The sequence below is a fragment of the Natator depressus genome, chromosome 14, assembly GCF_965152275.1.
Source record: "Natator depressus isolate rNatDep1 chromosome 14, rNatDep2.hap1, whole genome shotgun sequence".
NCBI classification, from domain to species: domain Eukaryota; kingdom Metazoa; phylum Chordata; order Testudines; family Cheloniidae; genus Natator; species Natator depressus.
The window spans coordinates 24754148-24776910 of NC_134247.1; the positions used below are offsets into that span (position 1 = coordinate 24754148).

The window sequence follows — 22763 nt, forward strand, 5'->3', positions numbered from 1 at the left end:
TACTGATTTTGATTCTCTATGCAGCAGAAGGGGCAAGAGGAGCATATTCATCTTTAAGATGAATAACATCACCCGTGTTCCCTTTTTCTGGCCCAGATTTTGCTTTTACCTTTTCTTCAATTTCTGCGGCTGTCTGTTTGGTGGTCTCCAGGTTTTCCACCAAGGCCGTGTCCCCCAGGAAGTTCCCAGATGCTGAGGAGAGCCGGGAAAGCAAATTGTCCTCCAAAGTTTTTAAGGTGATTTTGAATCCATTCTGCTGCTTTGTGAGGTCTGACTGCAAATAAATAATGAGGGAAGTTTTAGCCACAGACCAGTGTCAAGGACAACATGTCAGTGTTAGATTGAAATTTTCACAACCCACTCGCACAGGCCAGTGTTTATCATGGCCTTTTGCAGCAAAAATCAATCCAATCCCTACTATGCAGCTCTCTCCAAGAAACACTGAACATGTATGGACTGAGAAGGGACAGGAGATGTACGCCCCACAGCTAAGAGAGCGCAAACTGGTTTGGAGAAAAAGAATTGGGTGAGATCTCACACGCACACACACCCTACATTCTCCCCACTGACACCTCCTGTTTCATGCTTGAGTCAGTCTCGATAAGGATGGCCTTCGGTGCAGTCCGACACTGCTAGCATGGCCGCCACTCTCTCCCATCCCCAAAGGTCCCAGTACCCCTGCGCATGACACATCAACACACGTCATCTCAGAACTGAGAGTAAAACAGGTAAAAGGCTGACAACTAGAAGCAAAAATGGCCAAAAAGCAGAAAGTTCACTTCTATTCGAAGAGATTAGTGCAAGACACATTGCCAGATAGTTCAGTTTCACAACCCAAGGCACAATAATGCCTCCACTTTGCTGTTACTATGGTTTGTATTCTAGTAGTCCCCAGAGATAGAGCCCCATTGTGCCAGAGAATCGAAGACAGTCCCTGACCCAAAGAGTTCACAATCTAAAAGACAAGACAATCAATCAGATATAGGTAAACAACTAAATAGTCACTTGCTGAAGTACAGACCTTGTAAATTACAGTGCTATTACAGTTTTCCTTCAGACAACAAATCCCTCCATAACAACCTGCTCTGCGTACAACTGCCACTCCATAATCTTTCCTCTGTAAATAATGGTTAATAGAAAATACGGTTTATGGTGAAATGAAGGTATCTCTTCCTCAGCTTGGTTACCCTCCACAAGTAGATTCTGCCCTTGCACAAGTGATTGCATTTACTGCTCAGCCTTTGCCAGGGGGCACAGTACCTGTACTGGGATGAAGGTACATTATCCAAGAGAGAAATTGTATTACAAATTCTCATTTTTTAACACTGTAGTGAGGCAGACTGGCCTCGCACGGACCCGGAGCAGGAGGAACCCCTCACTAAGCCCTGGTGGGCGGAGCCAAGCCACGCTCACCCCTCCTGCCGGAAGTCAGTAGGCGGGACAGGAAGTATAAAAGGTGGGTCTGAAAGCTCAGTTGGGCTGCAGTTGCTGGAGGAGCCAGATGCTTCCTGCTTGCTCCTGAGCTTGGGAGACCGCTGCTGGACCCTGGGGAGCCGAGGACTGACCAGAGCTGCCGGAGCCATACGCTGACCCGACAGTGGAGGAACTTCCAGCACTACCACAGGCCTTCTACCCGGATGATCTGGATGACCCTCTACAGGACCAGGTACACTCTGAGGGGAGGTCAGGAAGTGGCCCAGGGGCAGCTGACCCTAGTCTAACTGCAGCACCACCTGAGCATAGGTCAGTGTGTTCCTGTCAGGATCCCTGCTGACCCAGTGGCAAATCCTGCTGCCACTGTTAGGGCCCTGGCCCAGGGTGCAGAGGAGTGGGTGGGGCACAGGCCCACCCTGGGGTGGCAGCCTCCCCCTCTCAAGGCTAAGAAGCCACCACTTGTCGGCCATCTGCCTGAGCCAGGATGCCCGACCCCCTTGCTGCTCGGCCCTGACCCCAGACCCGAACTATAGACTCATTGCTGTGCCCTGACTGAGGACCTGGGCTACCTGTCTGCCTTTTTTGCTCAGACCCTGACTGCAGGCCTGAGTTATAGACTCTTGCCATGCCACTAATTCCCCAAGACAGGTGATGCCCATAGATGTAGTGAGGTGGACTGGCCTCCCATGGACCCGAAGTGGGAGAAACCCTGCTGCTGAACCACTACAAACATTATCAGACAAAAAAACATCCCATGGCAAGCCATGCACCTGTCTTGTGCACTGCTGGGTATAATATAAGCTTGGCCTTTCTGCTACTGTGCTGTCAAAAGGAAATAATCATGAATATTTTAGCACATAGAGAAGCCCTTTGAAAGATGAAGGCATTTAAATCCCCAGACTGTATTGAAGTAACATTGCTTTATGGCTCAGAGAACAGGCAACAGACAAGGAGCTTTTCAGCACTAAGGATCCAACCCAATTCTCACTAAAGAGAGATTTCAAATGCATTTGGCGCAAGCCTGAGGTCAAAGCTGCCATCAGATGGCAATTCAGTGTCAGTATGAAATGATCTGGTTTTCTGAGCTCGTTCCAGGCACACAGGCATCCATGCCACCAGAAAGCAGCATTTCTACCCTCACTGTGGTTGATAATCTCATTTGAGACAAGGGACAGAATGGTCCATGGAAACCAGCCTTTCCCTTTATTCTTAAACCCCTCTCAGTCCAGGGCTGAGGAGTTATGTACCAGGAGCCCTGCATTGCTCCCCAAATGGTATTTGTTTTGTATATAGAGGGGTTCAGGCTGTCTATTCTGAACCTTTAATAATAAATCAACTTGAAATCTTCCAAAATACAGGACTGAAATATTGCATATGATATTCACTCACACACTGTATACATGTTCCATATCAATGCAGCACCTACTGTACGTAGGACAGCTAATGCACTGAAGTGTGCAGGTTGTTGGCATTCCAACTAGAAATCCTTGTTTTCAGGGATGTATTTCTTGGGCATTACATGCAGGACTTTGCCCAGGGAAGTAAATATTTTATAAGTTTTTTGACACAGAAAACTAATTTGGCTATGATATTGCACGTTCCTGTCATTCAAATGTGGCCTGCATTTAAAACGACATTTTGCAGGCTATTAGTAGTCTAGAATGTGAGCTGGAGGCCCTGGAGTTATGAATAAGGATGGATGCTTCTCCCGCCCCCTCCCCCAATAGCTCATAATTCCTATGTAATGCCCTTAAGTGCAAACAGCAAACTGCACATGATGCTGTATTCCCCACAGATGTCTATACCTGATTACTGGTCTGTTATACTATTGTTTTTAATGTCACTGAGGCTATGGTTAGTTATTTGTGCAATGGCATTGTCCATTGTTTGATATTTCATATACTACAATGAAAACGGAATTTCTGAAAAAACAGGTTATCATGGGGCATTTTCTGTTTTGTTCCACCACCAAAAGTTAATCCCTTCTATGGGCTAGCTCTCTTCAGGGCTCACAAACCGCCTCCCCCTCTAGCCTCACTCACAGATGAAGGAATTTCTCTATATGCGCAACTATTGTCAGAGATCAAAACTGCTGTGCCTGCCTAGCTGAGCCGGCAAACAGCAGCCTTTCCCAAGAGTCTAACAAAGTTCATTCCATTCAGTGATGCTGCTGCTCTAGTTCTTTTGTCAAGGCCTCTCTCTCTCTCTCTCTCCAACCCTGTGAGGAGCAGTCTCCTCATCCTGTTCAGGGGAACGGTTTTCTAATATATCTGTAAAGATCAAGGTCTATTTTTGGAGTAGATTGTCTGTATAGCTCAACACCCTTGAAGTCTGTCCATCCTTGGCATCTAGCTGGAATCCTGTTAAAATTGGAGCCTCCCCATAGCCTCTCACATACCAATACTCAGGCCTGTGGGCAGCAGGGGGTCTTGGTTGCAGTGAATCATTGCCTGCTAGAGCACACTCCTGGGTCTTTGGAAACATTCAGATGATAGCTATGCTTGACGCTTCCACTCAAAATGGAATTCCATCTTTGACCTTTGGGGGGTTGATACTGATCCGAAATCTCAAGGTTTATCTAGAATCTTTGGCTGTCTCCATTGTAATATCACTGTATTCCACGACTCCTGACATCCAGACACAACCACTTGGCTTCTAGTAATTTCTTCTGGAAACTGGTTTCCTAATGCAATAACTCTGTCCCAAGGCAAGCGGTTGTACCATGTGAGTCCCATACTAATGTATTCCTCTAATTTGAAGCATGGCAGAGGAATATAATTTTCTCCATAGCAGATTGATATTTCTTCTTGTGTGTGTGGGAGGAATAATGAACCTTTCCTTGCTTCAATTTCTCATTAGCCACCACAACTCAAATCCTTATGGCAGGACTTTACCAAGTCCTGCCACAAGGATTTGAGTTGTGGTGGCTAATGAGAAATTGAAGCAAGGAAAGGTTCATCAGCCTATTAAGACATTGCCAGGACAGAGAGAGGGGTAATTCAGGGGATGAGCCACCTTGCCTTCTGCTGGAGTTTGGATGCAAGACTTATCATAAACTGTCGATAGCTGCCAATTTCAGGAGTTCTCATGAGTTAGGATCTGTTCCAACCACACTGAAATCAATGAGAGTCTTTCGATTGACTTCAGTGGGAGCTGGATCAGGCCCTAACTCGGGAAGATGGCAGTAGCAAACATACCTGACCTTCACATAGCCTGCTCTGGTGAAGAAGAGAATGGAGCAGTAATGTGACTGACTGCGCTCCTCAACTACACCTACTATAAATAAACAATGGCGTTTTAGGGTTAAAAGAAAAGGAGGACTTGTGGCACCTTAGAGACTAACAAATTTATTTGAGCATAAGCTTTTGTGAGCTACAGTTCACTTCATCGGATGCATTCAGTGGAAAATACAGTGGGGAGATCTTTATATACACAGAGAACATGAAACAATGGATGTTACCATACACACTGTAACAAGAGTGATCAGGTAAGGTGAGCTATTACCAGCAGGAGAGCAGGGCACGGGGGTGGGGGGCAAAAACCTTTTGTAGTGATGATCAAGGTGGGCCATTTCCAGCAGTTGACAAGAACATCTCAGGAACAGCGGGGGAGGGGTGGGGTGGGGGGAATAAACATGGGGAAATAGTTTTACTTTCTGTAATGACCCATCCACTCCAGTCTTTATTCAAGCCTAAATTAATTGTATCCAGTTTGCAAATTAATTCCAATTCAGCAGTCTCTCATTGGAGTCTGTTTTTGAAGTTTTTTTTATTGAAGAATTGCCACTTTTAGGTCTGTAATCAAGGGACCAAAGAGATTGAAGTGTTCTCCGACTGGCTTTTGAATGTTATAATTCTTGACGTCTGATTTGTGTCCATGTAGACTTTTACGTAGAGACTGTCCAGTTTGGCCAATGTACATGATGGCATATATCACATGGGTAGATGTGCAGGTGAACGAGCCTCTGATAGTGTGGCTAATGTGATTAGGCCCTATGATGGTGTCCCCTGAATAGACATGTGGACACAGTCGGCAACGGGCTTTGTTGCAAGGATAGGTTCCTGGGTTAGTGGTTCTGTTGTGGATGGCATAGGACAGATTCTTCTGCTGGGCTATCTTGGGGCCTCTCCTTCTGCCCCTCCACCCCCACGAACATGATATAGTTCTGTGGTGACCTAGAATCCTGTTTTCAAAGTCTCCTACTCAAGGAATATTTCCAACACACCTCTGAACAACATACTAACCCACAGACCTTCCTACCAAGACTACAAAAAGGACTCCTCCTGAAGGTCAAAACAACAGACTGGACTTCTACATAGAGTGCTTCCACTGATGTGCATGGGCTGAAATTGTGGAAAAGCAGCATCACTTGCCCCATAACCTCAGCCGTGCAGAACACAATGCCATCCACAGCCTCAGAAACAACTCTGACATCATAATCAAAAAGGCTGACAAAGGAGGTGCTGTCGTCATCATGAATAGGTCGGAAAATGAACAAGAGGCTGCTAGGCAGCTCTCCAACACCACTTTCTACAAGCCATAACCCTCAGTGGGATCGGAGAGTAACCAAAAACTACAGCATTTGCTCAAGAAACTCCCTGAAAAAGCACAAGAACAAATCTACCCAAGATCCATAAACCTGGAAATCCTGGACGCCCCATCATCTCAGGCATTGGCACCCTGACAGCAGGTTTGTCTAGCTATGTAGACTCCCTCCTCAGGCCCTACGCTACCAGCACTCCCACCTATCTTCGAGACACCACTGACTTCCTGAGGAAACTACAATCCATCGGTGATCTTCCTGAAAACACCATCCTAGCCACTATGGATGTAGAAGCCCTCTACACCAACATTCCACACAAAGATCCCCCAACTAAAAGCTCTCCAACGCATCAAGGGTCATCCTTCAGGATAGGTTGTAGATCCATCACTCTCACAGATCTTGGGAGACAAGCCAGTCCTTGCTTACAGACAGCCCCGCAACCTGAAGTAAATACTCACCAGCAACCAGACACCACACAACAGAACCACTAACCCAGAAACCTATCCTTGCAACAAAGTCTGTTGCCAGCTGTGTCCACATCTATTCAGGGGACACCATCATAGGGCCTAATCACATCAGCCAAACTATCAGAGGCTCGTTCACCTGCACATCTACCCATGTGATATATGCCATCATGTGCCAGCAATGCCCCTCTGCCATGTACATTGGCCAAACTGGACAGTCTCTACGTAAGTCTACATGGACACAAATCAGACGTCAAGAATTATAATCAAAAACCAGTCGGAGAACACTTCAATCTCTTTGGTCACTCGATTACAGACCTAAAAGTGGCAATTGTTCAACAAAAAAACTTCAAAAACAGACTCCAACAAGAGACTGCTGAATTGGAATTAGTTCGCAAACTGGATACAATTAACTTAGGCTTGAATAGAGACTGGGAGCGGATGGGGCATTACACAAAGTGACACTATTTCCCCATGTTTATTCTCCCCCCCCCCCCCCCCACCCCGCTGTACCTGAGACATTCTTGTCAACTGCTGGAAATGGCCCACCTTGATTATCACTTCAAAAGTTTCCCCCTGGCCCTAGCCCCGCTCTCCTGCTGGTAATAGCTCACCTTACCTGATCACTCATTACAGTGTGTATGGTAACACCCATTGTTTCATGTTCTCTGTGTATTCCACTGAATGCATCCAGTGAAGTGAGCTGTAGCTCACGAAAGCTTATGCTCAAATAGATTGGTTAGTCTCTAAGGTGCCACAAGTCCTCCTTTTCCTTTTGCGGATACAGACTAACACAGCTGCTACTCTGAAACCTTTTAGGTTACTAATTTTAGAATTAAACTTTCTCCTGATCCTGCCCATGCAGTTCATAAGGACCCAGTCTAATCCAGTAGCTCTGGAATTGTACTGCCTTACTCATTTTCTTCTATCACAATCTTTAGAGACAATGGCAGAATATTATCTCTCAACTTTGTGCCTTTTAACAGTAATGAATCAGCTAATGGTGCCAGGCTAGTTTAATATGCTGCAAGTAGAGCACTTTAGGTCATTCTGATATGAGTGACTTGGATTTTTTATCTACATGTAACAGTTTATCTACACTTTTTCAATTATTTTCCGCCAGTTTTTGAATAACTCTCCTCTTTTTCTTAATAGGATTGCACACACAAAGCTAAGTTAAATGGAATTTCCAAGAGGAAATTAATAGTTCTGTATTGAGAGCAGGGTTTGAACAATGTGCAATAAATAAGGCCTGGGGCCACACAGGGAACAAGGAGTAACAAGATATTGCATAACCGCTCACTCAGGGAGCATGTTCAATCCTGTGGGAAAATAGCATGTGACCATGTAATTCAAGACTATCAAAATGCATACACATCTGCATTCCGGGGGTTCCTAGTTTTTGAGTGCTTCAATGATCTGATAATTTATTAGAACAACTGAAGGATTAGAAGAGGGTTTGCCCTAAAGTGGTGATTTCGAGGAGCTCAATCTATTTAACTTAGCAAAGAGAAAGTTAAGGGGTGACTATCACAGTCTGTAAGTACCTATATGGGGAACAAATATTTGATAATGGGCTCTTCAATCTAGCAGAGAAAGATGTAACATGATCCAATGGCTGAAAGTTGAAGATAAGGCATACATTTTTAACCATAGGAATAATTAGCCATTAGAACAATTTACCAAGGGCCATGGTGGATTGTCCATCACTCATGATTTTTAAATCAAGATTAGATGTTTTCTAAAATCTGCTCTAGAAATTATTTTGGGAAAATTCCATGTCCTGTATCAGAAGTCAGAGCTGATGATCACAATGGTCCCTTCTGACCTTGGAGTCTATGAATCTGACTTTGCGACATTAATGTTTTTAAATATAGCCTAGATATTACACCCAAAAATGTTTATAAAAGGAAATTGAAAGCACAGAAATTCCATCAGGTGGAATCATACTGACACCCAAATGGGTCATTAGCATGGCTGAAAAATTATTACTACTTTATAACCTTCTATATGCATTCTACTTAGGTGACTCACAAGCAGTACCCCAGTCTGGAGGCACGGCTTAGAGTCTACTGGAATGGAGATTGCAGGACCACCCTTCCAAGGCCTGCATCTGCTCTGGAAGATGTGATAATAGCATAATGGTCCATAAACGTATCTATGGACAACCACATGGCTGCCATGCAAATGTCCAATATGGAAATGTCACTGAGAAACGCTATGAACATTGCTTGCTCCTTCATGGAGTGAGCCCATTATCTGTTGAGCTATCTCATATGCAGTCTTGATATACGATTGTGATGGGTTTGGTCACTGAGACCCCCTTGAGACTGTCACCTGATGTGCTGAGACTATCTCTGAGCCCTCTTGGGACTTCAGAACCCTGTCTTGTTGAGCCAGACATGCCAGCCTGCTGCAAATACAGACCCAGGTCTGAACCACATCCCCCAAAGCTGTAGACTTAACTGAAAACAGATTAGCAAGTGCTCCTGTCGCTAGCACGTAGACACCCAGGTCCCAATGGGATCCAAACCCCAAATGAATCCGTTTTACCCTGTATAAGCTTTATACAGGGTAAACTCATAAACTGTCTGCCCTCTATAACACTGATAGAGAGAGATGCCCAGCTGTTTGCTCCCCCAGGTATTAATTACTTACTCTGGGTTAATTAATAAACAAGTGATTTCATTAAGTATAACAAGTAGGATTTAAGTGGTTCCAAGTAATAACACAGAACAAAGTGAGTTACCAAGCAAAATAAAACAAAACACGCAAGACTAAGCCTAATACAGTAGGAAACTGAATACAGGTAAATCTCACCCTAAGATATGTTCCAATAAGCTTCTTTCACAGATTGGACTCCTTCCTAGTCTGGGCCCAATCCTTTTCAGACTAATGTAGGTTATGGCCTGGGTCCAGCAATCACTCACACCTCTGTAGTCACTGTCCTTTGTTCCAGTTTCTTTCAGGCACCTCTTTGGGGTGGAGAGACCATCTCTTGAGCCAGTTAAAGACAAAATGAAGAGGCTTCCAGGGCCTTTTATATTCTCTCTCTCATATGGGCGGAAACCGCTTTGTTGTGCAAAATCACAGCAACAAGATGGAGTTTTTAGCCACCTGGGCAAGTTACATGTCCATGTATGATTCAGCTTTTTGCAGGCCGAGGCCATTGTTTGTTAGTTTGAACGTCCCCAGGAAAGCTCAGATGTGGATTGGCATCTCATATTTTTGTAACACAAGCTTTTTGCCTAGTGACTGATTTGTTTTGTCAGCTATGTAACATTTTTTGATTGACAGCTCTCTAACTTTTGAGTATAAGAAGGGAACTGTGGGTTTGAGTCAAGTGGATTGCTTTGTGGGCACATCGAGAAGATCTCCAGCCACCGACAGTAGACCAGCCACTGGAAATCTGTGGCTGAATCACCCAAATACCACTCCAAACTCCTGAGGCACAATCCTGAGGAGGTAATTATCAGTTTGGGGTGCTCTATAACCTATTATGTTTGTGTGTGCTTGAGACTAAACAAAGCAGTGACTTCGTGTAAAGGTATTCTAATGGGAATGCTGGAGACTAATGAAGTATTGGCTTTCAGTCAGTGGTTCCCAAACTTTAACCGCCCATGAACCCCTTTCACTAAATTGTGAAATCTTGTGAACCCCCTCCTAAAAATGAATGTTTCCAGGTATTTAGGTTTAAATTTCCTCCACGCTCCATGAGGCTCCTGTTGCTGGACCCCGTTGACCGCCCTAGTCAACTGAGCTCCACTGAGCTTGGGCTGCAGGTCCCGCTGACTGCCGGGGCTCAGGTTGCCAGCCCCAACTGCCTGGCCCCGCTCTTCCTGGGACTTGGTCTGTCAGCCCCGCACGGAAAGCTGGGGTTCAGGCGGCTGGCTCCCCCGCTGACGGGGGCAGGGCTCGGGCTGCCAGCCCCAACTTCCCTGCCCTGATCTCTTTGGGGATCAGGCTGTCAGCCCTGCAACCGGGTCCCACCTGCTGCCTCCAATGCCCAGGGTCCTCTGGCTGCCATTAGTGAATTTTTTCTGGCAACCCCCCTGTAATGTTCTGTGAACCCCCAGTGGTTTGCAAACCCTAGTTCGGGAACCACTGCTCTAAGTGAAAACATGTGGTTTTGATTTGTTTGTGTCAGCCCTAGAGCAGACAGAAGTGCTGCGTCTCCCTTGGTCTGTCCTGATACCACCTTGTGGAGAGTAAAGTTACCGAGAGCTTTGGGTTCGGGGGAACTCTGGGTAACATGGCTGTGGCTGAGTGAGCAGGTCGGGATGAAGTGGTATGGGAGGCTGAACTGACAGAGCAAGGAGGTCTGGGAACCAGCACTGTCTCAGTCATGCTGGAGCAATAACGATAGATTGGCCTGATCTGCCTTGAGTGTGAGGATGACCTGAGGAATGACTGGAACAGGTGAAAGGCATACAGAAGAGTCGACTGCCAGCTGCAGTAGACGGTGTTGGAGAGGGAGCCTGGACCGGAGTCTCCTCAAAAGCAGAAGTTGACACTTTCTGTTTTCCCTCATTGCAAACAGGTGTCATGGAGTCCCCGGGCAATGCTCTGGAACTGCTTCCTATGAAGCCAGTCAGGACTCTGGTGAAGCCTCCTCTCTGTGAGCAGACTGTCTCCAGGGCAAACAGCTCACACAGCTTCCACCTTCCTGGGTCTGACCTCGGAGCATTCAGCATTCTCTGCCCCTCCGTGCACTTCCCACAGCGAGTCCACCCAGGTGGGGCTCCCAGGGAAGCCAGAGGGTCCTGCACCCTAACTTCGCAGTCAGACGTGACTCTCAGCCAGCCAGTAAAACAGAAGGTTTATTAGACGACAGGAACATGGTCTAAAACAGCTTGTAGGTACAGAGAACAGGACCCGTCAGCCAGGTCCATTTTGGGGGGCAGTGAGCCAGACAACCACATCTGCACTTCACTCCATGTCCCCAGTCAGCCCCAAACTGACTCACCCTCCAGCCATTCCTCCTCTGGGCTTTGTCCCTGTCCCAGGCCAGGAGGTCCCCTGATTCCTTTGTTCTCCAACCCTTTAGCTATCACACCTTGCAGGGGGGAAGGGCCCAGACCATAAGTTGCCAGGAGACAGAGTGTTGGCCATTTATGTGCACTGGCCCTTTTCTCGCCAACAATTACACCCCCTTATCCCACCGCCTAGAGACTTACAAAATGCATTGGGGAAACTGAGGCACCCCTACAGTATTCAGAGGAAACATTAAGCACAGTCCCACTTTGTCACACAGGTCAATCATAGGGATGCCCCATGTTGCAAAGACAATCCGGAGGACACTACTTCAGGGACCACTCGTCACTCAGAATCTTGCTGGGATGGTCTGAGATTTTGTAACCACGGCAAGTGGACTGTTACCGAAATGATGTCATCTTTGAGAGAGTGCCTCCAGAATGCACTTCCCCCTTGTTTGTTCACATAGTACATTGTGGTGGTATTGTCAGTGAGTATGTGAACCACTGAGTGCCTGATGTGATCCCAGAAGGCATGGCATGCATTGTGGATGGCCCAAAGTTCCAGTGCGTTGATATGAAATGAGGCTTCCTGTTCCAACCATAGGCCCTCCACCCTCAGTAAAACCAGATGCACATCCTAATCCAGAAGGGAAGCATTGGTAACTGAACGAAGGGGACTCCTTGGCACACATTCAGTGGGGACTTCCACCAACGCAAGGAATCTAGGACTGGAGGAGGAAGAACATAAGAACGGCCATACTGGGTCAGACCAAAGGTCCATCTAGCCCAGTATCCTGTCTTCTGACAGTGGCCAATGCCAGGTGCCCCAGGGGGAATGAACAGAACAGGTAATCATCAGGTGATCCATCCCCTGTTGCCCACTCCCAGCGTCTGGCAAACAGAGGCTAGGGAGACCATCCCTGCCCACCCTGGCTAATAGCCATTGATGGACCTATCCTCCATGATTGATGCCACATCTGAAGAGGGCAAAGGCACAGCCTGGTGAACTGGACCACCTGCATGCAAGCGGACGTGTGACACCACAGGCTTAGACACACCTGGAATGTCATGGAGGGCTGAGATTGCAGACTGAGACAGAGCTGTTAAATCACCTGGAAGTGGTCAGTCGGCAGGAACGCCCTTGACCTTGTGGAATCTAACAGGGCCCCAGTGAACTTGATTTTTTGAGAAGGAGCCAAGGTTGACTTCAGTGTTTAAAATGACAGCCAGACTCCCACAATCATGCATTTGGTGAAGAGTAGAGGGGCAGAAGAGAGGCCAAGTGGGAGAACCATATACTGAAAATGGCATTCCCCTTCCATAAAAATGAAGAAACATCATGTGACTCAGAAGAATCGCCACATGAAAGCAAGCATCCTGAAGGTCCAGAGCAGTGAGCCAGTCATTCTGAGACAGCATGGGGAGGATAGCCGATTGCTCATGTACTTCATGAATTTGTTGAGGCCGTGAAGGTCGAGAATGGATCTCATTCCAACCATGGGTTTTGGTATTGGGAAGTACCAGGACCAAAAGCTGTGTCCCTGGTGTTCCAGCAGTATTTCCTCTACTGCCTACTCCCCATGTCAACAGAAAGCTGACCTGCTTGATTAGTGTTTTGTGAGGGGGATGAGGAAGGGGGGAAACGGGGCATGGAGACTAACTGAATTGTGTAGCCTGATCTGACAGTGTCTAGGACCAGCTATCGAAGGTAATCAAATCCCATGCATTGTAAAAGCACGCCAGACTGTCCACAAAGGGACAGGCAGATAGAGAGGATGGAGTAATGACTGGGCCAGTGCTCTGGACGTAGGAGTCAAAATGGATGCTTAGCTGGCACCAAGGGAGGGAATGTGAACTGTCCAAAGATTGAGCCCAACTGCTGCTTCTTGTGAGACCTACCCCTCTTTCTAGAGTAGTCCTGCTGTTTTGGGGGGAAAGGCTGAGCAAAGGAACGCTGCCGGTGATGGTGTCACTGCCTCTGCGCCCAATAGTGGCATCTTTGCACAGACAGCATGTACATGCCCAAGGACCTCCAAGGTAGTCCTGGAATCCTTAAAGGAGTGCAAGTGTCATCAGTCTTGTCTGAGAACAAGACTCAGCCATCAAAGGTAATGCCTCAATGGCTTGTTGGACGTCCAAACGATCCCAGAGTTTTGCAACCAGGAAGCCCTCCTCATAATTACCACTGAGGCCATGACCCTGGCCGAGATGTCCGCAATGTCAAGGGCAGACCTCAAGGATATTTTGGCCACCAAGCAGCCTTTCTCAGCGAACGCCTGGAACTCCTCACACGAGGCCTTGGGCAACTGGTCTTCAAATTTAGATATAGCTGATCAATTGAGAAAATCACACTTGGACAGGAAAGTTTGTTGATTTGTGATCCTCATCTGTAGGGACAATGAGGTATAGTCTATAGATCTTCTGGCCCAGAAGATCCAATCACTTGGAGTCCCTATCCTTGGAGGTAGACTTGAACCTACCCTGCCAAGCCATGTTTTATCACCGTTACAAGCAGGGAATTTGGGCTGGGTGGGAATAGAACACCTCAAATTCCTACATGGGGGGTAAAAAAAAGTAGAGCTTTTCCATGCACTTAGCCACTGGCGGTAGCAAGGCCAGTGTACTCCACGGGACTCTTGCGGGCTCGAGGAGCACATCATTGATAGGGAAGGCCACTCTCTCAAGGATGGTGGGCTGTAAAATGTCCACCAGTCTGCATGCGTCCTCTTGGATGCCCAGGGATGTGGCTATATAGTGTTAAAGCTCCTGGTAGACCTTGAAGTCCTTCAGAATAACAGGGGAGAACGAACCAGGCACACAGCATCATCTGTCGATGGGGATAAAGGTCTCTAATTGAGAGCCAATTTTGTCTCATACAGGGAAGATATACCTGGAAAGGAGGACTCCGGCAGCTCTGGGGAGGAAGACCGCCAGTGCCTGAACTTCTGACTGATCCAAAGCCACCACCATTGACCTGGTGGGTGACTTCAGCTTTGAATGGGATGAAAAGCGGGATCTCCACAAGAAAGGAGCATCCCACTGAGTCCAAAGAGGCCACTGACATGGGTAGGGCATTGGTGGCCAGGAGAGGCCAGGCCCAGGGATCTCTGTACCAACCACAGGGCACACACCAACGCTGGGAGCCACACTGATCCATTGGCAGCCTGTGGAGTGGGAGGATGAGAACTCTGACTGGGAATCAGAGCCCCAGGATCTCGGTAATATGGGCAGAGTGATGCCCGAGGGAGCCAATAGGTGGTCCAATTCATCCATTACCCAGAACAAGGCAAGAATTGGCACCCCTGATAAAGGCGGTATCATCAGTTCAAAGCATGCTGGTGCTGCAGGTGTCAATGTTGAGGGTGATGAGACACACCATGGGAGCACCTGCAGCACTGAATGCAGCAGGACCAAAGAGGCTCTCACTGCCAAGGTTCCCCTCACCAATTCCGGTACCAGCTCAATGCCCACCATGGGGAGGGGAGCATCTTGGCACAGTGCAGAGGTACAAGTCCTGGACCAGCAGTGAGGATACAGTCAGTCCGGCTTCAGCCTTATTGGTACTGGAGTCATCAGACACCTGGAGGCCAGAACTGGAATCAACAGTATTGGGCGCCTGCCCTTGCCACTCAATACTGGGGAAGGGTCCGAGGTATCTGCACCATCCTGCATGCAGGAACCGATCCTGTGCTGGTCTGCACTTTTTCTGTGACCATCAAGACAGGTCCTTTAAAATCTGCTGAATGTCAGGGACTATATCAGAGTTCAGCAGCCATGAGGCCCTTTTCGTTGCTATTGCAGAAGGCATGACTCTGATGGAAGCATCTGTGATGTCAAGCACCAGCTGGAGTGACTTTTTGCTACTAAATGAGCCTCTATAAGAAAGGTAACTCATTTCATGCATCCTCGAGGAGTTTAACAACAAATTTTGATGCGGCCAATTTAGAAAATCATACTTCAGCAGAAGCACTGGTTGATTAGCTATGTGCATCTGTAATAACAAAGTCGAATAAATCTTTCTCCCAATAAATCAAGTCTTTTGGACTCTTTTTTTTCCTTGGGTGTAGACTTGTACTTGTCCTGACAAGATCTTTAATTGGCAGCAGTGGCCTCAAGGGTGTTGGGAGGTGAGTAGGAATAAATACTCACAGCCATGAATAGGAACATCATAGTGTTTTTCAGTATGCTTAGCAGTGGGAGCAATGGAAGCCTATGTATTCCACAAAGTTGTTATGGGCTCCAAAAAGCTTCATTTATTGGGAGAGCAAGCTTCCCAGGGGCTGATGATTGCAAGATGTCCAGAAATTAGGGCTGTCAAGCAATTAAAAAATCACGATTAATTGAATGATTAAAAATAATTGTGATTGTGCTATTCATGCTATTGAATATTAGAATACCATTTATTTAAACATTTTTGGATGTTTTCTACATTTTCAAATTTATTTCAATTACAACACAGAATACGAAGTATACAGTGCTCACTTTTTTTATTACAAATATTTGCACTGTAAAAAACTAAATAGTATTTTTCAATTTCCCCCATTACAAGTACTGTAGTAAAATCTCTATATCATGAAAGTTGAACTTACAAATGTAGAATTATGTACAAAAATATGCATTCAATCACAATGCAATGTAAAACTTTAGAGCAGGGATCAGCAACCGTTTGCATGCAGCCCATCAGGGAAAGTCCCGGCGGGCTGGGCCAGTTTGTTTGCCACGTCCGCAGGTTCAGCTGATCGTAGCTCCCACTGGCCACAGTTTGCCGTTCCAGGCCAATGGGGGCTGTGGGAAGCGGTGGCCAGCACATCCCTCGGCCCACTCTGCTTCCCGCAGTCCCCATTGCTGGGGAAGGTGAACCGCAGCCAGTGGGAGCTGCGATCGGCTTAACCTGCGGATACAGAAGGTAAACAAACCTGCCTGGCACGCTGGGGCTTTCCCTGATGGGCCGTATGCCAGAGGCTGCCAATCCCTGCTTTAGAACTTACAAGTCCACTCAGTCCTACTTCTTGTTCCCCAATCGCTCAGACAAACAAATTTGTTTATATTTGCAAGACATAATGCTAACTACTACTTGTTTACGTCACCTGAAACTGAGAACAGGCATTCGCATTGCACTGCTGTAGCTGGCATCTCAAGATATTTATGGGCTAGATGCACTAAAGATTCATGTCCCTTCATGTTTCGACCACTAGTCCAGAGGACTTGCATCCATGCTGATGACGGGTTCTGCTCAATAACAATCCAAAGCACTGCCCATCGATGCATGTTCATTTTCATCATCTGAGTCAGATGCCATCAACAGAAGCTTGATTTTCTTTTTTGTGGTTTGGGTTCTGTATTTTCTGCATCAGAGTGCTGCTCTTTTAAGACCCCTGAAAGCATGTTCCACACCTCATCCCTTTCAGATTTTGGAAGGCACTTCAGATTCTTAAACCTTGGGTCGAATGCTGTAGCTATCTTTAGAAATCTCATATTGGTACCTTCTTTGCATTTTGTCAAATCTGCAGTGAAAGTGTTCTTAAAATCATAGAATATCAGGGTTGGAAGGGACCTCAGGAGGTCATCTAGTCCAACTCCCTGCTCAAAGCAGGACCAATCCACAACTAAATCATCCCAGCCAGGGCTTTGTCAAGCCTGACCTTAAACTTCTAAGGAAGGAGATTACACCACCTCCCTAGGTAACGCATTCCAGTGTTTCACCACCCTCCTAGTGAAAGTTTTTCCTAATATCCAACCTAAACCTCCCCCACTGCAACTTGAGACCACTACATCCCTCAATCTGCTGGCAATGCCCCCCTACTTATACATCCCAAAATGCCACTGGCCTTCTTGGCAACAAGGGCACACTGTTGAATCATATCCAGCTTCTCATCCACTGTAACCCCTAGGTCCTTTTCTGCAGAACTGCTGCCGAGCCATTCGGTCCCTAGTCTGTAGCTGTGCATGGGATTCTTCCGTCCTAAGTGCAGGACTCTGCAGTTGTCCTTGTTGAACCTCATCAGATTTCTTTTGGCCCAATCCTCTAATTTGTCTAGGTCACTCTGGATCCTATCCCCACCCTCCAGCATATCTACCATTCCTCCCAGTTTAGTGTCATCTGCAAACTTGCTGAGGGTGCAGTCCACGCCATCCTCTAGATCATTAATGAAGATATTGAACAAAACCGGCCCGAGGACCGACCCTTGGGGCACTCCACTTGATACCGGCTGCCAACTAGACATGGAGCCATTGATCACTACCCGTTGAGCCCGACAATCTAGCCAGCTTTCTATCCACCTTATGGGCTGGATGCATGGACTATACTTCAACTTGCTGGCAAGAATACTGTGGGAGACCATGTCAAAAGCTTTGCTAAAGTCAAGGAACAACACATCCACCGCTTTCCCCTCATCCAAAGAGCCAGTTATCTCACCATAGAAGGCAATTAGATTAGTCAGGCATGACTTGTCCTTGGTGAATCCATGCTGACTGTTCCTGAACACTTTCCTCTCCTCTAAGTGCTTCAGAATTGATTCCTTGAGGATCTGCTCCATGATTTTTCCAGGGACTAAGGTGAGGCTGACTGGCCTGTGGTTCCCAGGATCCTCCTCCTTCCCTCTTTTTAAAGATGGGCACTACATTAGCCTTTTTCCAGTTGTCCAGGACCTCCCCCGATCGCCATGAGTTTGCAGAGCCATTGGCCATTATCTTTGAAATCACATCCACCAACTCCTTTAGCACTCTCGGATGCAGCGCATCCGACCCCATGGACTTGTGCTTGTCCAGCTTTTCTAAATAGTCCCGAACCACTTCTTTCTCCACAGAGGGCTGGTCACCTCCTCCCCATGCTCTGCTGTCCAGTGCAGTAGTCTGGGAGCTGACCTTGTTCGTGAAGACAGAGGCAAAAAAAGCACTGAGTACATTAGCTTTTTCCATATCCTCTGTCACTAGGTTGCCTCCCTCATTCAGTAAGGGGCCCACACTTTCCCTGACCACCTTCTTGTTGCTAACATACCTGAAGAAACCCTTCTTGTTACTCTTAACATCTCTTGCTAGCTGCAACTCCAAGTGTGATTTGGCCTTCCTGATTTCACTCCTGCATGCCTGAGCAATATTTTTATACTCTTCCCTAGTCATTTGTCCAATCTTCCACTTCTTGTAAGCTTCTTTTTTGTGTTTAAGATCAGCAAGGATTTCACTGTTAAGCCAAGCTGGTCGCCTGCCATATTTACTATTCTTTCTACACTTCGGGATGGTTTGTCCCTGTAACCTCAATAAGGATTCTTTAAAATACAGCCAACTCTCCTGGACTCCTTTCCCGCTCATGACAGGATTCAGAGTGGCAGCCATGTTAGTCTGTATTTGCAAAAAGAAAAGGAGTACTTGTGGCCCCTTAGTCTAACAAATTTATTTGAGCATAAGCTTTCGTGAGCTACAGCTCACTTCATCGGAGCTCACGAAAGCTTATGCTCAAATAAATTTGTTAGTCTAAGGGGCCACAAGTACTCCTTTTCTTTTTCCCCCTCATGTTGTTCTCCTAGGGGATCCTGCCCATCAGTTCCCTGAGGTTGTCAGTCTGCTTTTCTGAAGTCCAGGGTCCGTATTCTGCTGCTCTCCTTTCTTCCCTGTGTCAGGATCCTGAACTCAACCATCTCATGGTCACTGCCTCCCAGGTTCCCATCCACTTTTGCTTCCCCTACTAATTCTTCCTGGTTTGTGAGCAGCAGGTCAAGAAGAGCTCTACCCCTAGTTGGTTCCTTCAGCACTTGCACCAGGAAATTGTCCCCTACACTTTCCAGAAACTTCCTGGATTGTCTGTGCACCGCTGTATTGCTCTCCCAGTAGATATCAGGGTGATTGAAGTCTCCCATGAGAACCAGGGCCTGCGATCTAGTAACTTCTGTTAGTTGCTGGAAGAAAGCCTCATCCACCTCATCCCCCTGGTCCGGTGGTTTATAGCAGACTCCCACCACGACACCACCCTTGTTGCTCACACTTTTAAACTTAATCCAGAGACTCTCAGGTTCTTCTGCAGTTTCATACCGGAGCTCTGAGCAGACATACTGCTCTCTTACTTACAATGCAACTCCCCCAGCTTTTCTGCCCTGCCTGTCCTTCCTGAACAGTTTATATCCATCCATGATAGTACTCCAGTCATGTGAGTTATTCCACCAAGTCTCTGTTATTCCAATCACATCATAATTCCTTGACTGTGCCAGGACTTCCAGTTCTCCCTGCTTGTTTCCCAGGCTTCTTGCATTTGTGTATAACTCGCTGTTTGTCCTGCTTTCTTAGTATGAGGCAGAAGCCCTCCCCTCTTGCGCGCTCCTGCTCATGCTTCCTCCCGGTATCCCACATCCCCACTTACCTCAGGGCTTTGGTCTCCTTCCCCCAGTGAACCTAGTTTAAAGTCCTCCTCACTAGGTTAGTCAGCCTGCTTGCAAATATGCTCTTCCCTCTCTTCATTAGGTGGAGTCCATCTCTGCCTAGCACTCCTCCTTCTTGGAACACCATCTCATGGTCAAAGAATCCAAAGCCTTCTCTCAGACACCACCTGCGTAGCCATTCGTTGACTTCCACGATTCAACAGTCTCTACCCAGGCCTTTTCCTTCCACTGGGAGGATTGACGAGAACACCACTTGCACGTCGAACTCCTTTATCCTTCTTCCCAGAGCCACGTAGTCTGTAGTGATCTGTTCAAGGTCATTCTTGGCAGTATCATTGGTGGTGCCCACATGGAGAAGCAGGAAGAGTTAGTGATCCGAGGGCTTGATGAGTCTCGGCAGTCTCTCCGTCACATTGTGAATCCTAGCTCCTGGGAAGCAGCAGACTTCTCGGTTTTCCCGGTTGGGGCGGCAGATGACTCAGTCCCCCTAAGGAGAGAGTCCCCAACCACCACCACCTGTCTCCCTCAGGAGCAGTGGTCATGGAACCCCATGTTCCACATGAACAACATGTGCTGAGTCCTCATCCGAAACTGCTATAACATGAAATATATGGCAGAATGTAGGTAAAACAGAGCAGGAGACATACAATTCTCCCCCCAAGGAGTTCAGTCACAAATTTAATTAACACTTTTTTTAACAAGCGTCATCAGCATGGAAGCATGTCCTCTGGAATGGTAGCCAAAGCATGAAGGACATATGAATGTTCAGCATACCTGGCACATAAATACCTTGCAATGCCAGCTACAAAAGTGCCATGCATATGCCTGCTCTCACTTTCAGGTGACGTTGTAAATAAGAAGCAGGCAGCAGTATCTCCTTTAAATGTAACCAAACTTGTTTGTCTTAGCAATTTGGCTGAACAAGGAGTAGGACTGAGTGGACTTGTAAGCGTTAAAGTTTTACATTGTTTTGTTTTTGAATGCAGTTATGTAACAAAAAAACCCTGTATCTGTAAGTTGCACTTTCACGATAAAGAGATTGCACGACAGTACTTGTATGAGGAAGTGAAAAATAATTCTTTATTTTTACAGTGCAAATATTTGTAATAAAAAATATAAAGGCAGCAGTGTACCCTTTGAATTCTGTGTTGTAATTGAAATCAGTATATCTGAGAATATAAAACATCCAAAAAAATTGAATGCATTTCAATTGGTTTTCCATTGTTTTATGGTTTGATTAATTGCAATTAATTTTGAGTTAATTGCATGCATTAACTGCAATTAATGAACAGCCCTACCAGAAATGTATGTATACGGTCTTGAACATATTCAGCCTGAATGTCCAGTGCTGCTGTCATACTACTTAAAAGGTCCTGGAAAGACTTGAAGTCCTCTGGTATGAGAGGGGAGGAATCTGGTACCAAAGAGTCATCAGGCAAAAAGGAAGAAAGTAGCACAGAAGGCTCCTCCTATAACACAACTGGAACCTGGGGCACAGGTTCAGGTTGACGTTGTGATGGGTCAGTAGAACGTGCCTGAGTGTGCTGCCCTGAAACCAGCAGCTCTGGAGGGTGGTTTACTGGAGGGAACATCCTCTGGAGCAGGTTGAAGATCTGGTCCTCAACGATCAAGGACACCCCCTCTGAAAGGTTCCAATAGGCCCACTAAGCCAATGAATATGGAATTGGAGGCCAGTATGGACTCAGCCAAGATGGCCTGTCTCTGTTACCAGAATGGTCCCATTCTCAGTATCAATGATTCCTTTCCACAGATAACTTAGAGACACTGAGTTTCAAATAGCAAGGGAAGATTATGAAGAGGAGGATGATTCTGAGTTAAAATGCAAAGAACTTTCTGTATAGGCTGCATGTAGTGGAGAAGCTATCAGTTGTCCTGATGAGTCTGTAGCCCAGAGGAAGATGGAAATGTCAATGCCAAGATTGGTATCCAAGATGCACCCCAAGATGATGAAGGGGCATCTCAAAAGTTGATGCTGGCCTCATAATAGATGAATGAGTCAGTGCTGTAGCTGGAGGTGCTGGACAAGCCATTGGCACAGAAATCAAAGTCAGGCACGGTACTGATCTGGCAAATGATGGAACCAAAGTCAGTTCCAGGGAAGCATCCTTATTATCTCTTCACTTGGAACCAGTACCTGTATCATCCATGGATTCGGCACCAGGTTACAGAACTGGACAGACCCAGAATGGCTGAAGGCAGATCCTCAACTAAAGAGTCTTGTGGCACCAGGGAACCCAGGACAGAAAGGCGAAGCAGGTCAGATGCCGCTTGAAAAGCCTGAAGGGTTGAAAGGACCTAAAAGGCTGGTGCTGGAGTTGAGTCTGTTGGTACTGAACTCAATGACTATCCCTCTTACAGTGCTGGAGTTGACAGGACAGTACCAGTAAGGTCCCATCCTCAGTACAGGGAGCCACATGACGAAGGCCTGACTCTACCCTGGGCACCGGAGGAATCCTGGCAACGTGTAAAGTTTCTCCTTGACATAAAGAGGGAGTCTCCTGGGGACTTTGAATGGTTCCTGTCCACTTTATGGGCTCTCTTTTGTGGAGAGCATCTTGAGGAGGATCTATTCCTTCTTTGCAGAAAGGAATCCAAGGGCTTGTCAGAAATTGCTGTTCCCTCAGAGGCTAGTTGTGGGGCTGGATCATTGGCCAAAGGCCCTGATGCTGAAGCAGGTCGCATTGCTTGCTCCATGAGGTGCTGTTTGAGGCTAAAGTCTCTGGAGATCTGTGTTCTCTTTTTTAAAAGAATGACAGATACTGCCCCGCTCTTTAATATGCCCCTCACTGAGGCATATAAGGCAGCATGTGGGGATTGCTGTTTGGGATAGCGACTGCACACGACCAGCTATGCCAGTGTTTTAAGCCTGGTGACCAATGCCACTGGGCTTTATCCTCAAATGATCTAAACTATAACTAACTAGTGGGTACTACTACTGAGCTATAACTACAAAAAA

At 46.7% G+C, this 22763-nt stretch overlaps 1 protein-coding gene across 1 annotated transcript in view; it reads right to left on the reverse strand.

Moving 5' to 3' along the window:
• DNAH9 (dynein axonemal heavy chain 9) overlaps positions 1–22763 on the reverse strand; it is a 397352-nt gene that overhangs the window by 119578 nt on the left and 255011 nt on the right. The window contains exon 56 of the mRNA XM_074971509.1: positions 110–274. Within this exon, the coding sequence (XP_074827610.1) occupies positions 110–274 (165 nt within the window). The remainder of the gene's footprint in view (positions 1–109; positions 275–22763) is intronic.